Here is an 18,172-nt window from a genome sequence, read left to right as displayed (position 1 = left end):
TTATTAGTATTTTGTGAGAAATACCCTGTGTGTTAAAATTAGTTTATACCAACTTATAGATATTTTTTATTATTTAACAACATTATATAAATACACTTGTTTATTTAGGATTACTCTTATAATAAAGAAATTAAAATCTTTGACGAAGTTACAAATTTAATTACGAAATAATAATAAAATAATATAATTTATTTTATATTTCAAAAAACTTTTGATTACTTTATTAGTATTTTGTGAGAAAAATTCTGTGTTAAAATTAGTTTATCCCACTTGTATATATTTTTTAATATTTAACATTATGTAAAAATACAATTGTTTATTTAGGATTACGCTTATAATAAAAAAATTTAAAATCTTTGAGAATTTTTCCTGACGAAGTCACAAATTTAATTACGAAATAATAATAAAATAATAATATTAGTACCGTTGTTCATTTACAGTTATTATACCATATAATAGAAAAGTTTCTTATATGTGTAAAATTTTAGCTAAAATGTTTTTTATATTTATAATCTCTTTTATATTTCAAAAAACTTTTGATTAGTTTATTAGTATTTTGTGAGAAATACTCTGTATGTTAAAATTAGTTTATACCAACTTATATATATTTTTTAATATTTAACAACTTTATGAAATACAATTGTTCATTTAGGATTACTCTTATAATAAAGAAATATTAGTACCGTTGTTATTTACAGTTATTATATCATATAATAGAATAGTTTCTTATATGTGTAAAATTTTAGCTAAAATGTTTTTTTTTTATATTTATAATCTCTTATAGTCACAAAATTAATTACGAAACAATAATAAAATAATATTAGTATCATTGTTCATTTAGAATTGTTATAAAATAAAAGTAACTTAGTTTTATATTTTAATTAGATTATGTTTAGTTTTAGTATTTTGTAAGAAAAATCCTGTGTGTTAAAATTAAATATACCGATTTATATATTTTTTGAATATTTAATAGTAATTATGTAACTCCGATTGTTTATTTAGGATTACTCTTATAAGAAAGAAATTAAATAATGTGATTATATAATAGTGAAGTTGATTATATAAAAGTGAAGTTGTGTATTTGTAATCTTATCTGTAATATTTTATACTAATAAATTTATGATAAGTTTATTAGTATTGTTTTTAGAAATATCCGATGCGCAATATTTAATAAGTTTAGATTAACTTATTTGTTTAATAGTTAACAACACTTAAGTAAGTATAATTATTAAAAAGTTCTTTAACTTCTTCTAAATAAACAAACACTATATTTAGAAACACAAATAAAATAAATATTTTCAAAGATGTCATTAATTTACTAAATTAGTGAAGATCAAACGACTTAGTAACAAAATTAATGAAAATAATTAGGAATCTACTGAAATATCAATTAGTCACAATCAAACTGAACGACAATCACTTTAAACAAACCGTCCAATTAAAAAGCGTAGTAAATAAGACGGCCAAAATGTTCGCACCTCCAAATTGACAGACAGAGTGTTCGGTACGTGCACACCGTGTTCACGCGGAACACTCGCCGGCGATGGTTGCAGGCGATTCCGAATCGCTCGCAAGGAATTCTAAGGGCCTCATTAAGTAAACGCCCACAAATTGTGTTCATTATTTTACGATTACCATTATTAAGACGAATATTGTTCGATGATTGAGAAATATAGTTCCTGAAAAACTTCGGGCACAGCTTTTATGCGTTCTTACACGACTTCGAGGTTTAATTAAATCTCGAAATTATTTCGTTTATTGGGAGCCCGACAGCACTTCAGGAATGCTCCTTTGCGACTCGAATGTGTGCGATGGGAACGTCTCCTCTGTTTAATTCTTTTAAACAATCATTCATAATGATAATAATAATAACAATAATAATAGTTGGACACAGTGATTGATGATCTTTAACGTGTTTTTATTATGGAAATTTCTTCAATCTAGTTTTATGATCTTAGTATTGCAATTAATTATACTATTTTTTCATAAAACTGACAAGGCCAACAAACTCGATGCACAGTCAGTTAACCCGCGCGTGAAAGATTCGTAACATCCCCAATGGGAGTGCACCCAACTAGTCATTCAAACTTATGTAAAACAGATAAATATTAAATGAGCCAGAGTAGGCAGTAAGCTTTAAAAACAAAGGAGTATCTACATACATTAGACAAATGCTGCAAAGAAAGGAGGAAATGTAGTAGGAGTGCCAAAAGTCACTTTATTTCGGATAAATTAATTAATTTTAAAATTGTTGGACTAAAAATATAAAACGAGGAATTAAGATAAACAGCACAATCAATGACTTAAATAAATCACATCAAATAGAAGTAGAAACGTAATTAAATCCACAGTTCATGGCCTGAAGTTTGGAAATCAATTACACGTGTACAAGTTATCTGGTCGCGTTTTCTTTCCCGAGTCCCGAGCCATTTGGGAGTTTTCGTTAGACTCGGGAAGGGAAAGAATGGAAGTTAGTGGCTCTAGATCAATACTCCTCACATATTCCCCTGTCTACTTTGTGTGTTGTGAGGGGAACAAACATCGCGGTAGGCTTGGCCAGCCATTTCGCATTCTTATTGCGCCCGCTGCGTTGTACGTTCTTCCATCAGTGCCGTTTTGCGACGGAACTCGATGATTTATATTTATTTCATTTTTTCTCGACGTACCTTTTATTTTTTGGAGTTTATGTGTTTTAGAAAGAAAGCACCAAATTTCATAGATCACATTTTATTGTTGGGACATTGTTATACTAATTTCTAAAATGTTTCTGTGTTTAATAATCGTTTTCCCTCATTGAAATTTGCCCCGAAAGCTTTTAAATTACGTGGAGGGCTTTATTATAATATAACTGATCGTTTGATTATATTTCTGCAACAGTCAAGCCCAGTAATTTATTTTAAAGTGATATAATAATAAAAAAATGATATTGACAGCGCTGTTAACGACACGGCAAAGTGTACAATGGCAAAATGAATAATACCTTGTCATGGACGGCGTAAAATTAATTTAGGACTTTCATAAATATATTCTAAATGTTTTCGGCGGCTGCACATGGCAGCGTTGAGTGAGCATCATTAGTTTGACGTGTCGCAGAAGAAGCGGAGCGAGGCACAGTAGAAAAAATCACCGTTAAACTCGCCTCCTGGAGATAGTGCCATTTTCCCTAAATTCGCTGTCTACCAGACCATGGTTGTTCCCGCTAAGAAAGATGTCAGCCATTTATCAAACGAGCCGGGGGAATCATTTTCTTACTAAGTGAAAATTTTCAAGGCGCTAATCAGTCTTACGTAACCACCCCCGATCAATTACGAAATCTATCAGCCCAGTTTGTCGCAGACGCGTCGCTTTTTCATTGTTAATGTTCCATCGGGGTGCTGTAAAATATGTCCTTGATTACCGGTTACATCATTATTTCTTCTTATCGGGACCAACAATGACGTTCTTTCTATGCCCCTTCAACTACACAATTTTATTTAATTTTATGTCCAAAGAATTGTTAGTTCCCCTTAATAAAAATAGGACCAATATCGATTAACTTAGTTTGTACCACCAAAGAAGCCCAACAAATCTTAGTTAAGTGTTGATTTTTTTATTTCACGTCCTCATTTACTTTGTAACCAAAAAGCAGACCTATAGATTGTGTACATGGATATGACGCAAGGTAGCAAACAATTTTCCCAGGTCCCTTTCTTTCTTTTATGCCTTTCGGAGCGACACTTTCCTATTTAGACGAAGTGATGAGGTTTTAGAAACTTACGCGAAACGTTCCCAGCTTTCGTCAATGTAGTCTGTACTTCTATCTCTATACATTCCCTTTTTTTGTCGTGCCTTTCAATTATTAAAAGAAACATGGCTGGTGAACATAGTAACATGTAGACTCGAAATGAGCGAGGGATTAAAATAAACGCTGTCTCGACTTTTAAAATGCCAGAAAGGAAATGTTTACCGACTGTCTATGTTTTTTATTAAATAGGCATGAAAAAAATCCTATTAAAACTGTATAAGAGAACAATAAAACTTATGTTACAATTTAAAAGTAGATACGCAATTAAAAAAATGCATTTGATCTAATAACTTATGCACATATTTTTGTAATTATTAATATTAATAAAAATGTCAGTATAATTTTATTGCAATAATATGTTTTTTGTATTAATACGTTTACCTATTATTATTTACATATTACGTATATATAATGTTTTTAGAATGTTTGTAATTTTATTTTTTTTTTTTATTTTAAAAACATTGAATGTATATTTTTATATTAATATAATTATAATTCAATATTATATTTAACCAACTAGACTGTCTAAATCTAAGAGATATAAAATTACACATTTTTGTCAAAATAATTTCCAATTAAAAGTACATTATTTAATCAAAGAAAATTTACTTTATATTGTGTTAACTATCAATTACTAAATAAATTTAATTTTGTCATAAACAACATAAAAACACATTATTATTCTTTCTATACAATTTTCTAAAAATAAATTTTGATTTATTAATAATTTAGTTAGAGTAAATTAGTGAATGTAATGTGTGTAATATAGACATATGAATATACTTACTCATTATAAATGAAAATACTGAAAAAAATATAACTACATATTCCAAAACACAAAATAACAACGGCAGCCACATCCATTTTGTCCCACCCTGAGCCAGTTTAAATAAAACTTGGCGAGCATAAAAAATGAAATGAAAGGGCTGTGCTGTCTGCAATCTGTATTTATATAGCCATAAAACATGCATACGATTAAAAGCGAATTTGGATCACGTGATATTTGGGGTCCGCGTCCTTTTTTTGTTTTAATGTCAACGGTCCTCTTTTTTTGTTGTTGGAGATGTTTTAATGTACTGATGTTACTGATTTAATTGGATTTAATTTTGTATTAAAGTAAATATGCGCATTTTATGCGTAAATGTATTATTCGTATTTAATTGGAATTACAATAAAATATATAATAATATTTAAACATTTTAAAATTATTAAATTTGTATATCAAATATTTAAATAAAAATGTATTTTAATTGATAGTGCGTAATTATTATTTAAATTGTTAAAAAAATTGATACATTAAATTTTAAAAATAATAATTTGAAAACGAATACGTAAGATCATTATTTGTATATTTTTATTTTAATTTGTAAGAAGTGTATGATCAGCTTTAGATGGATTTAAAACGATTGATACATGTGGCGTCATCTGTACACGGGTAGCGTTCATGAAAAGTTCGCCTCCCCTACTTTCCCTTGACACGAACCATCACTGGAACCCCTCTAGGGCTGTCCAAACTAGAATCCCGGATGCGTATGTTCAATCCTTACATGTTGTATATAACACTATTTCTTACCAAAATTTATACAAGGTAATATTTTAGGATTGAAAAAGCTGTTAAAAATTTTTATTCCAATTAATCAATTTAGTTAAATTTTAAATATATTTCTATCTTGTGACAAATAATTATTTGTTTTGTTCAGATTCTTTTATTGTTTTTAATAATATTTCTCAAAATATTTCTTCGCTTAATTTTACGTTGTTGATTCCATAAATATTTGCTTTTTTTATTTTATAAGTATACTTTTTTATATAAGAATAAAAGAAGAATATAAAAACAACACAAAATACGAAAGGAAAATAAAATATACTTTAGTATACTCAAGCTGTTACATTTACATAATTCACATTTTATAATTATATTTCATATCAAAATATTTAATATTAAAAAATCTGAGGATAAAAGATGGACAACTTTAATTAATTTTATTTTATTTTTTATCTTTATAAAAGATTTATGGATTTTAATATTACATTATATTAGTATTACATTTTTGATTAAATATATTTTTTAAATTGTGTGAATGTGAAAAATAAGTAAATAAAAAAGGCACAAAATTAAAAAATCAAAAGTATTTTGGTAAAACAAGTGTTTAATTAATAAAAAATATGTGACAGGAATTTGGACATATTGTTTTAAATGAAACTCTCTTTTTTCAATTAAATTATTTTAGAAAAGTTTTTCACATATTTGTTTATATGTAAATAAATAATAAATTGAATTCAATAGTTTATTTAAATCAATATGTGGGATAATAGATTGTAAGTGGATTTCTTCTGAGTCTATTTGAAGGAAGAAGAGGGTGTTTCGTATTCAAGAATTTAATTTTATTATTATTGTTCTTCATATTTATTATTCTATTTTCTAATCCAGTTTAAATGTTTACTTCTGTATTAAAATCTTAAAAATTAATTCATAGAATCATATAAACAGGCCCAATAAAACCAACGCAGCCCACAACGTGAAAATTACGCATTAAATTAACGGTCTGTAGGAGTACCGATCCATGAAACCCACCAAGTATTTTTCACCGAAAGAAAAACGGAGTAAGCGAAATAAATGTACCGTCTAAGTGGTAGTTTAACACTATTAAGACCGAAGACTGAAACGGACGTTCTTAAATTACCATGAAAATATTAATAAAACCCCATTTTCTGGGCTTTTAATTTGCCTTAATAGTTATAAATTGCTCCGTTGCAGTGAATTTGAAATGAACGTTGGCACACAGCGAGGATTTCATTGGCAGGAAATATAATTTCACTGTTGTTTGAAACTTTTGATTGCATACATTAAACACACATATACCATTTTGCATACGGTGTGTGCGTAATGATATACTGGCTTAATTTAATTGCGCGGTTTGTTCCTAGGAAGTTGATCATCTGTTATTAAAATTACATTTAAATATTATTTATAGATGACTTTTCAATACTGCAAACTCTTATTCATTTAATTATTTATGATGATTTATTAATTTTAGCTATTATTGTTTTTATTTTTGTTTTTATTATGTAAAAGTAACTATTGTCCATTTTTAAATACAATAAATTTATTATTAATTAGCAAAAATTCATAATTTTTATAATTATATTAATTATTAAATATGACTTCACACTTTATTTTACATTTTATTCAATAATTTTGGTTCAATAATTTGTAAATGAACTAAAAACTGAATAAATTTGAAAATTTTATTCAATAAATTACTGAGTAATATAATTATACAATTTTATTGAAGATTTAACGTTATTAACCTCCATTGAAATTGTGGTGGATGCGCCAGTATATTAAACATGGCCTTTAAATACATTGTAATCAGTATAAAATTATTTATAACTGAAATATATAGATTACAAAGCATTCTAAATATGAAATATTCCACAATAACAATTTAATAATTTTTCCGTAATATTTACATTTCTGTAAAATATTGAAGATTTATTAATTAAATTATTAAACGCTAGTTTTATTTTTAATATAAAATTTGTAACAGAATATATGAAATCAAATATAAAATTAATATTTTTTATATAATATTTTTATTACTTTTAAAAATGGAAATGAATAATAACCATGAAGTAAATTATCCACAAATACGTCGTGCATAAATTGATCGAGAACTGTTTATTCAAAATCTAGAAATGACATTATCTGGTCGCGTTTCCCTTTTAACTTGAAACACTGCTAGTTTTAGCATTTAAATCGTTTCCGTTGCATTTTAATTCCAAAGACACAATCGGCGCCGTCCTATTTGTTTGTAATTTACTGTTCGGTCCTGATAGTTTATTTGCATAGCGGGCGTGGAACAAAAACCCATCCAATCATTTCTTTTAACGAGTCTTTAAGAAAATATCATTTTACTTCGCAGAACACAGTAAGAGAGACTTATTTATAGTCCCAAAATACAAATTTAATTTCACATTTATTTCAGTTTTATAGTTTATTTAGTAATAAAATTATTTTCCCACAGGATGATTTAATGACTAAAAATTATTATGTAGGATTTTAAAATTCAATTACTTAATAAATACTAAATTAATAATTATTGTAATGGTACCTGTCTACTTGTATAACACACATTAGTACGCAAAGACTGCCAATTACGTAAGAATAAGACAAAGGACAGTTAAGGGAGCACCTGTGGTTAAGCAAATGTCAAGATTGGCTGCGACAGCTTGCAAACTGAGCCAATTCATTTATTTCATTATGCTGCCTAACATATTATATTACATACCTGTAAAAATGTCAAGAATCTGAGTCTGATATATAATTTAAATAGAATAATTAATAATTCAACGAATCAAATATTTCTGATGTAATTATTTCTGTGAAAAATCTCCATAAAGTTAATTGTTGGTAAAAGATTGTTTTCTAAGAAATATTGTGTTTTGTTTTAATATTATTCTTATTTAAGTCAAGGTTTATTTTTTCTTTTACACCCCATAGTAAAAAATATTTCATTCGTTCGTTCATTCACCTAAATATTGGCAAACAAAGTCAAACAAATCAAAATTATGGTCACTATCCATGTTCCAAAATGACACACCTTTATTAGAAATTCATCACCAACTTTAAGCTAAAATATAGTGAAAAAATACAATTTTTATATAGTATATTGTTTATATTACACTTTTTTACATAAAATACTATGATATATAGTTGATTTGAGTATTTACAAAAGTATTCTGACACAATTACTAAAGCATTGCGCATAGATTTCCTAGAAATCAGATGGATGCATTGGTTCATCAGAAAACTGTATCACAACTCTATTGGCAGGAAATATTGATTTACGTATTAAAAGTTGAAAGCTATTGATGGCTTAGGTAGAAAGTATCCATCGGATTTTGGAGGTAAATATTGTCTATCATTAGGCGGTTGGTATGGCGGTACAGAAGGTACAAATGGCGGTGGCGTTGGCCTGAACGGCGGCGGTGTTTGTTTGGGTGGTTTGTACGGTGGTACTGTTTGTACTGGTGGTGGTCTGTACGGAGGTGGCGTTGGACTTGGTGGTTTGTAAGGAGGAACTGTTTGGATTGGCGGTGGTGTCACTGGGGGCCTATAAGGTGGTGGTGTGGGTCTGGGTGGCGTAACTGGTGGTTTATAGGGTGGTATAGTTTGTACTGGTGGTGGCTTATATGGTGGTGGAGTGGGTCTAGGTGGCGTAACTGGCGGTTTATATGGGGGTGGAGTAACTGGCGGCTTGTAGGGTGGTATAGTTTGTACTGGTGGTGGCTTATATGGTGGTGGAGTAGGCCTAGGTGGCGTAACTGGCGGTTTATATGGTGGTACAGTTTGTACTGGTGGTGGCTTGTATGGTGGTGGAGTGGGTCTTGCTGGTGTAACTGGTGGCTTATACGGTGGTATAGTTTGCACTGGTGGAGGTCTGTATGGTGGTTTTGTTGGAACAAAAGGAGGTGGCGTCCTTAGTGGTGGAGGTGTTGGCCTAAATGGTGGAGGTGTCGCTGGCGGTTTTGGGGGCAAATATGGCGGTGGTGTAGAAGATGGCCTATATGGAGGTGGAGTTTGTCTAGGTGGAGGTGGTGTTACTGAAGGCCTGAAAGGTGGTGGAGTTTGTCTAGGTGGAGGTGGTGTTACTGAAGGCCTGAAAGGTGGTGGAGTCGGTCTTGGTGGTGTAACTGACGGTTTAAACGGTGGTGGTGTTACGGAAGGCCTAAACGGTGGTGGGGTTGGTCTAGGTGGAGTAACAGAAGGTACGAACGGTGGTGGTGTTGGCCTAGATGGAGGGCTTGGAGGTGGTGTCCTTAGAGGAGGCGGTGTTGGTCTAAATGGAGGCGGTGTTGCTGGAGTTTTAGGTGGCAAATATGGTGGTGGTGTAGTATGCGATGGAACGAACGGTGGAGGTGTAACAGAAGGTCTAAATGGTGGTGGTGTTGGTCTAGGTGGTGTCACAGAAGGCCTAAATGGTGGTGGTGTTGGCCTAGGTGGTGTCACAGAAGGCCTAAATGGTGGTGGTGTTGGCCTAGGTGGTGTTACAGAAGGCCTAAATGGTGGTGGTGTTGGTCTAGGCGGTGTTACAGAAGGTCTCAAAGGTGGTGGGGTTGGTCTTGGTGGTGTGACTGATGGTTTAAATGGTGGCGGTGTTACAGATGGTCTAAATGGTGGAGGCGTTGGCCTAGGTGGAGTTTTCGGTGGCAAATATGGTGGTGACGTAACTGGTGGCTTATATGGTGGTACAGTTTGTACCGGTGGTGGCCTATATGGTGGTTGAGTCGGCCTTGGAGGAGTTACTGGTGGCGGTGTTGGTCTCGGAGGCGTAACAGGGGGCTTATATGGTGGAAGTGTAGGTGGGGGTGGAGTCTTTAGTGGAGGTGGCGTCGGTCTAAATGGAGGAGGAGTAGCTGGTGTTTTTGGTGGTGTATAAGGGGGGAAAGTTATTGGAGGTCTGGTTGGTGTAGCTGGAGTCTTAGGTGGTGTATACGGTGGAAAAGTAACAGGTGGTTTTGGGGGAGTCTTTGGCGGAGTATATGGGGGGAATGTTGGTGGTTTAGTGGGTATAGTAAACGGTACACTTGGTGTTGGATAGGTGTAACCGGTCTTTGGTGGTGGTCTCGTTTGTGGCCTTGTTGGAGGTGGCGTGTAAATTGGCGGTTTTGTTGGGGGTGGTGTGTAGATTGGTGGTTTTGTTGGGGGTGGTGTATAAATTGGCGGTTTTGTTGGAGGTGGAGTGTAAATTGGTGGTTTTGTTGGAGGTGGTGTGTAAATTGGTGGCTTTGTTGGTGGTCTAGTTGGAGGTGGGGTATAAGTTGGTGGCCTTGTTGGAGGGTTTGTTGGTGGAGGTCTCGTTGGTGGTCTTGTTGGAGGTGGCGTGTAAGTTGGTGGCCTTGTTGGAGGTGGTGTGTAAATTGGTGGCCTTGTTGGTGGTTTAGTTGGTATTGTAAATGGTACACTTGGTGTTGGATATGTATATCCTGTTGACTTTGGTGGTGGAGGTCTCGTTGGTGGTCTTGTTGGAGGTGACGTGTAAATTGGTGGCCTTGTTGGTGGTGGTGTGTAAGTTGGTGGCCTAGTTGGAGGTGGTGTATACGTTCGTGGCCTTGTTGGTGGAGGTGTATAAGTTGGTGGCCTTGTTGGAGGGTTTGTTGGTGGTCTTGTTGGAGGTGGCGTGTAAGTTGGTGGCCTTGTTGGAGGTGGTGTGTAAATTGGTGGCCTTGTTGGAGGCTTAGTTGGAATGGTAAATGGCACACTTGGTGTTGGATAAGTATAGCCTGTAGACTTTGGTGGTGGAGGTCTCGTTGGTGGTCTTGTTGGTGGAGGGGTGTAAGTTGGTGGCCTTGTTGGTGGTGGTGTATAAATTGGTGGCCTTGTTGGTGGCCTAGAAGGTGGGTTTGTTGGTGGAGGTCTTGTTGGTGGTCTTGTTGGAGGTGGCGTGTAAATTGGTGGACTTGTTGCAGGTGGCCTAAAATATATAAATATAATGAGAAATTGTAAGATCCGTTGTTACAGAGGTGAAAAATATGACTTCTTTTAAGCTTTTTAATTAACTAAGTTAAATATAAATGTACTTCTCTTTACTATGATCAATATAATTAAAAATACTGCTTACTTGTAAGGTCGAGGCGTTGTAGTCCTGTAAGAAGGAGTTGTCTCTTCAAACGGTACCTTTGGTGTTGGATAAAAATATTTTTGTTGTCTCTTTTCCCTCAGCAGAGGTACTAATGCTCTTGAATATTGACATATTCCACTTAATTCTTTATTATGGCAGTTAGTTATTAAGTCTGAAAGTGCCAATGTACTTAGCACCGAAAGTGCTAAGATAAGCCAAGAGATCGTGAATCTCTGAAAAAAATAAGTATGTCTCGATCAGCAAACAATATGGGTCTTTATGTTAATGCATCACATATATTAACAATATTCAAAAATAACCAACGTATAGAACTTTTATTACACCAATCAATGCTCGACAGATGAGTCCTTGACATTTGTCATAGCCTAGAAGATAGGATAAATAATGTAATTGTTGATTTAAAATGTTTTCCACCATTTTTACTGTTTATAAATAATTAGAACATAATACTTAATAACCATTGATAATATTACATTATAAATAAATAAATATTTGTCAATTTCCATATTTTTACTTACACCTTTATTCTGAAAATTTAATAATAGGTTTTATTTAAATGAGAATATATCAAAGCGGTTAAAATTATTTAAATAGTTACGGTAATACATGAAAGCACTACTAATTTATTAGTTTGTTTACAACCTGTTGTAAAGGCAATATTAATAAATTTGAAGACGCTTAATTGCTCAAGACGTGGGTGTTTTTATGAAATGATAATTAATTTGCCAATTTTATCATTCTCAGGTAACATTAAAATAAAGCATGTTAAATTTAACTTTTTTAAAAGGTTATAGGTAAGGTGTGTCATTCATTTCCATATTAATAATTTATGACCATTTTTTTATTCAATTTGTGCGTGAATTATGAAAATCTTACGTTCACATTTTAATTATAAAATCAGCAATAAATAAATAGTAAAATTATCTTCATTTAGTAAATAAATAAATAAATAAACAAATTGTACAAAATTTTTAAGTTGATAAAAAGAAGTTCGAAAAAATTGTATGCAATTTTGTAAATAAAACATTTAACTAAACTTATTTTCATTAAGGTGATCAAGCACATCATCAAATAACATTAACATATAAACGACGCATCGCATTTGTCCTTGTCCAGATTGGAACTATTGGATGTTCGAGACATATTGATACTAATTTTGCATAGTGGTAGTCTACTTTAATATGCAAAAGATTCCACCAAACATTTGCTGAATGCAAATTTGTTCTAGATTAAATTATTCATATCATGTTTCAACAATAATATATTGTTTGAATCTTAAGATATGTGCCACCTAATTTAATTGCCAAAAAAATTGTAACAATTAATTTATATAAATACATAGGCAAAAAGAGAAAGAAAATAAAGTATTTGTAATATGATGGTTAAAGAATTTAGAAATAAGTATTATAAATAAAAAAACTAAGAGGTGAAGGACCAAGAATTTGAATATGGTAAATTCAGAATCGAAATTAACATCAATATGTTTAAATTCATATTTATCATCAAGTTTTTACAACAAAGATTATTTAGGTAAAAAAGTATAGGAAATTATAACTCTGTGATACTCTGAGTCAAACACAAAATGAATTGGAAAAAATAACCGTTGTAAAAACAGTTTAAGATGGGATTTAAAATTTAATAAAACTTGAAGTTTTTTTAACGTTGTATTTAAAGAATTTAGAAATAAACTTCATGAATCCAAGTTCTTAAGAACGAAGCACCAAGAACTTGAATATAGAAAATTCAGAATCAAAATTAACATCAAGATCTTTAAATTCATATTTCTCATCAGGTTTTCCTTAGTAAAAAGAATAAACGTGAACTGCAGACTTAGATTCTATTTCTATGATACTCTTTTATATTTATGTTACTACGTTTGAGATGAGATTTAAAAAGTTTTTATAATGTGATGTTTAAAAAATCTAGAATTAATTTCATAAATCTAATCTTAAGAAATGAAATTGAATAAGGAAAATTCAGAATCCAAATTAACATCAAGATATTTAACTTCATATTCATATTATTTGTTTTAAATAAGGTTGAAATTACTTGGTAAAGATTAGATATTTCAAAATTACCATATAATTGACAATTAAATTTGTTAAGGAAAATGATTCTCAAGGCAAAAATCATCAAGTAAAATACAAAAATTATATAAGGATTTCATAGAAAATTCTTGCTAAGGGTAACTAAGTATTCAGAATGACCTCCACAAGGTCCTTGGATTAACTAAATTCAATTTAATTAGATTTTTATAAATAACTGTGAAAAAATAAAATATTTTGCGAAATTTTCTCAGAAAGGGTAATGAATTCATTTGTACCAATAAAAGACCAGGAAAAGTCTCAAATGAATTATTCTAAATACCGTTGAAATTACATAGTAAAGTTAGATACTTCTAAATAACCATTTAATTGACTAATAAATTTGCTATGGAAAATAATTCTCGTGACAAAAATTACCAAGTAAGAAAGCACGACATGAGAAATTGCTTCAATATATAAGCTACGTATTTAGAATGACCCTCACAAGATTCTTGGATGTTATTGTGGAAGTATCAGTTGTAAGAACTGAGAATACATAAAATTCGTAAAAACAGATAATGTTTAATGAGGAGAAAAAATTAATTACTGGCAAAGCATCAGGTACTCTGAATTCTAAACACTAAATCCTAAGAAGAGTGAAATCATAGGGTCTATTTTATCATCTTTTTTTATATTATTAGTTTATTGAGAACAATGTATGTTTCCAGATATATTTATTTAGTATTTTTTATGAAAAGTAAATAAAATATTTTAGGAATTTTTATCATAATGGATAATTAATTCATTTGTACCAATAAATGACAAGGAAAAGTCTTTGTTGTTGGTTTAAATATGGTTGAAATTTTAAAATTATCATTTAATTGACTAGTAAATTTGCTATAGAAAATAATTCTTAAGTGAAAAAGTCCCTGTGTAAGAAAGCACGACATGAGAAATTGTTTCAATATATAAAAAATGTTAGAGACTTCACAGAAAATTCTAAGCTAAGAGTAACTACGTGTTCAAAAGACCTGCACAAGATCCTGAAGTTATTATTGAAGAACCAGTTCTAAGTATTTCTATAAAATTGAGAATACAGCGAGTTTATAAAAACAGATAATGTTTAATGATTCAAAGTATTAGGTCACTGGATCCTAAACACTAAAAACCTAAGAAGATGGAGATCTAAATTATCACCATCTTTTATATTATTGGTTTATTGAGAACAATGTATGTTTATAGATATATTTCTTTGGTATTTTTTAAAAAAAGCAAAATCATTTGGCCGCAGGCCTTCCTGATGTATTTTCTAAAGAGGAGAAACCCTTATGAAAAGTAGGTATTCTCATTAACGAATTTGACTCCAATGGTACCAAGATCCATGGTAAACATTTTTCTTTTTCAAAATCTATTTTCAAATTATTTAATAATTAATAATATTTTAATCTATAAATTTATGTAGTATAATAAAATACAAGCTGTTTCTAAAATGGGTGGTTTAAATTTTGGAGCAGTTAGAACACGTTCAATAATCTCCAGAAGAAAATCTTATTAAATTTTAATTTAAAAAAATTGTTTCTTTCTCATATGTTTGTAACCTTTGGTCCAATCATATTTTAATTTGATACGTATTATCCTAAAATACATGTTACATTTTTTACATATTGTTACATTGGAGTAGATTCTGAACATTTTTTTAAACTACGAAGCTTCTCACAATTTTTGCACAATTTGAAGTACTATGATTAATCTTGATTATCATAGTTTTTTTACTTGATGTTTATTTAAATTTTTTTCAGACATTAAAACTGAAATATTTTTAAAATGGCTGTGATAATCAATATTAAGCAAAAATAATTAATCGAGTAAATGCTTAATAGTTATAAAAAATATTTTATGGTGAGGAAAATAGAATGACGAAAAGTGTACCCCCAAAATCTACATTAAAATATTTTAAAATACCAAATTTAAGCATGATTGAACCAACAGTTACGGTAATATGAGAGAAAAAAAATTTTTGAAATTTAAATTTAAGGGCTGTATTTTCTAGAGACAAAATTTTTTTCATTATTGAACTATCTAACTAATCTAACTGCCCCATATTTTGACTACTTATTTTAAAAACACTTTATAGGTAGTATAGATTATGGAAACATTCTGAGACATTTCAGTTATTAGCATTTTATTTTAATTACAAAGTTAATTAGAACATCCCATTGTTGACAAGCGTGTTCCATAATATATTCAAGTATTTGAATAATTCTGTCGCGTGGATTGATTCAAATAAATTATTGCCGATATACTAAATCACACTGAAGATCTAATTATGCTAATATATGTAATTATAGTCCAGCTACTGATCATAATTAATTTACGGCTTTGTATTATTATAATTTATACAGACATCACATCCACTACAAATGCGTGTCGACAGTTGAAATTCTTTATTATGTGAATAATGTTTAATGATGTGGTAAAATAGTAAAAACAATACTTCATTATGCATCAACTAAATTCTCATACAATTACGAAATAAAAATACCAACCAGGTTTTGTTCTTAGAGTTCTTATCTGGAGGTACTTAATTGTTAACAAATATTTATCCAAGGCAACAACAGTAGTGTTAACATTGTCAATATTCTTTTATGAACTAATAATTACTTGTCATTTATTGTTTTTTTGATGATGTAACTTACAAACTGAAAATTACCCATCATATTTAATTTTTATTTCGTCTACTAGTAGTACATTGGAGGTCATAAACAGACTCAATAAAAACTTGAATGGATATGCAATAAGATTGTCATTACAACATACATGTTAGCAATGATAATATAAATAAATTTAATGTCCCAATATTTCTATCCTGTTGTAATTTAATAAACAAACTGTTAAAATAGTTTTATTATTTTGAATCAATGGTAACAATTAAATATACAAGTTGATGTGTGATTTTATATGCAATTATTGTCAATACTTATCTATTAAATTGATTGCATGCATCCATAGCTCATTATAGTATTTTTCTCGACAAATGCCAATGAAAATTATTATCAGGCAATAGGTTAAACATAGCGAAAACAAGAGAGAATGTGTGAATCTCTAGGCTTATTTTTCATTTGTGGTATAAGTGAGAGGTCAATAAATAACAAATTGGGAAATATAATTATATTTTGACATTTTACTTATAAGGCCGTAATAATGGGATGTAATGCTCACCATTACTTATGTAATAATGGTATTGATGAAGTATAATTGTTAAATTCATTCAAGAATTATGTAATTTTACGGCTTGTTTGGAAAATATTAAATGCTTTGACGTTTAAAATTGACTAAAGTATGGATTACAAAGACAGAGAAACCGAAATAAAATTATATTAATAAAAAAATAAATAAAACTTAGACTTCTAGATAGAAAATAGAATATTTATAAAGTTATAATTTACAAAAATAATTAAATATTCAAAATTTATTTTGAAATAATATAGATATTATTAATATTTTTAACACTTTGCAACAGTTTAAAATGATAACCCTCCCATAGCACTTATTGAACACTTAAACAGTAAATAACAGTTATGAAATAAATAAATTTAAATCACAAAACAAATATAATTTAATAAATTCACACTTTTGCACTAAATTCACAGTCCAAGTAGCACAATGAGACTAAGTAAATATTCCATGTAATAATTGCGAAGTCACAGTACCATTAATTAAGTAATCCGCATCTAGTTGATATTGGTACCCGCGATGGTTATTGCATAATACAGCGTAGTGCGTTAGACAGTGGTACCTACCATGTTATATCATGCCTCAGACTCCGACTATTGGCACAAAACACTGAACAATAATAACTATTAGTCGGGTAGACGTGAGACTTTTATATTATCAATATGAAGGTAAGCAAGTTGCAAAACTTTCCTCCTTATACTATTTTGGACTCATCTTCGACGGTATCAATCAACCACCACTAACTATTGATGGCACGAATCTACGAATTTTTAACGGAACAATCTGTGATAGTTCATCGACGATTAATTCAATGTATAATTTGATTGATTATCAATAAATCTTTACACATGAATTGCATCTAAAATTACATGGATTGTTTATTTCTATTGTAATATCATTATTATTTGAAATGTGATCACTGTACTAACATTTTAAATTGTCCTTTATAAAATATATAATAAATTAAACTTATTCACGACATATTAGAATTCTATTTTAGATGTAAACTCATCGTCATTTTTATTAAATAATTGCTCACGATGGAGATCTACCACAATTTTTTTTAACTGAGAACATTAAACACAGTTGATAAATGTTGAGTTATATATACTTCATATATAAAATTAATTGAATAAGTAAATTTAATTAAGTAAAATAATTAGTCTAATAATAGTGAAATTATAATCTTAAGATATTAGTTCTCAAACTCAGTTTTATAATTGAAAGTATATATCAAAATCGTAATTTTTGTGGCTACCAAGGATTAAGGTATGACTTATTTATTAAGTCAAGTATTTTGTCATTTATCATGTTTATTAAAAAGAATGTGTTTTTCCATATATGCAATATTTTTTAAAGGTGAAATCAAGAAAAAAGTATCCTAAAATATGAATTTTTAAATTTTTCACTCTAATGAAATTTTGAGGGGAATGTTTCAATCTTACCACAATGTATATAGCAAAAAAAATATACTCTAATTACAA

The 18,172-nt window shown here is 30.0% G+C and overlaps 1 protein-coding gene across 1 annotated transcript; it reads right to left on the bottom strand.

Annotated features, from left to right (window-relative positions):
- Window positions 1–8,407: 8,407 nt before the first annotated feature.
- On the bottom strand, window positions 8,408–17,364 carry LOC109603038 (uncharacterized). Its single transcript, XM_020019490.2, has 3 exons — window positions 17,255–17,364; window positions 11,410–11,642; window positions 8,408–11,262 (listed from the first exon to the last, which is right to left on the bottom strand). Exons 1-3 carry the CDS (start codon window positions 17,255–17,257, stop codon window positions 8,640–8,642), a joined length of 2,859 nt encoding a protein of 952 aa, XP_019875049.2. The 5' UTR covers window positions 17,258–17,364; the 3' UTR covers window positions 8,408–8,639.
- Between the last annotated feature and the right edge of the window lie 808 nt (window positions 17,365–18,172).

The sequence above is a fragment of the Aethina tumida genome, chromosome 2, assembly GCF_024364675.1.
Source record: "Aethina tumida isolate Nest 87 chromosome 2, icAetTumi1.1, whole genome shotgun sequence".
NCBI lineage: Eukaryota > Metazoa > Arthropoda > Insecta > Coleoptera > Nitidulidae > Aethina > Aethina tumida.
This window is presented reverse-complemented; position numbering and strand designations above follow the sequence as displayed.

Excerpts from the sequence above, each read along its gene's own strand:
- LOC109603038 (XM_020019490.2), bottom strand. Across the intron at positions 11,263-11,409 it reads ACAACGCCTCGACCTTACAA|GCCACCTGCAACAAGTCCAC; the intron begins GTAAGCAGTATT and ends TATATATTTTAG.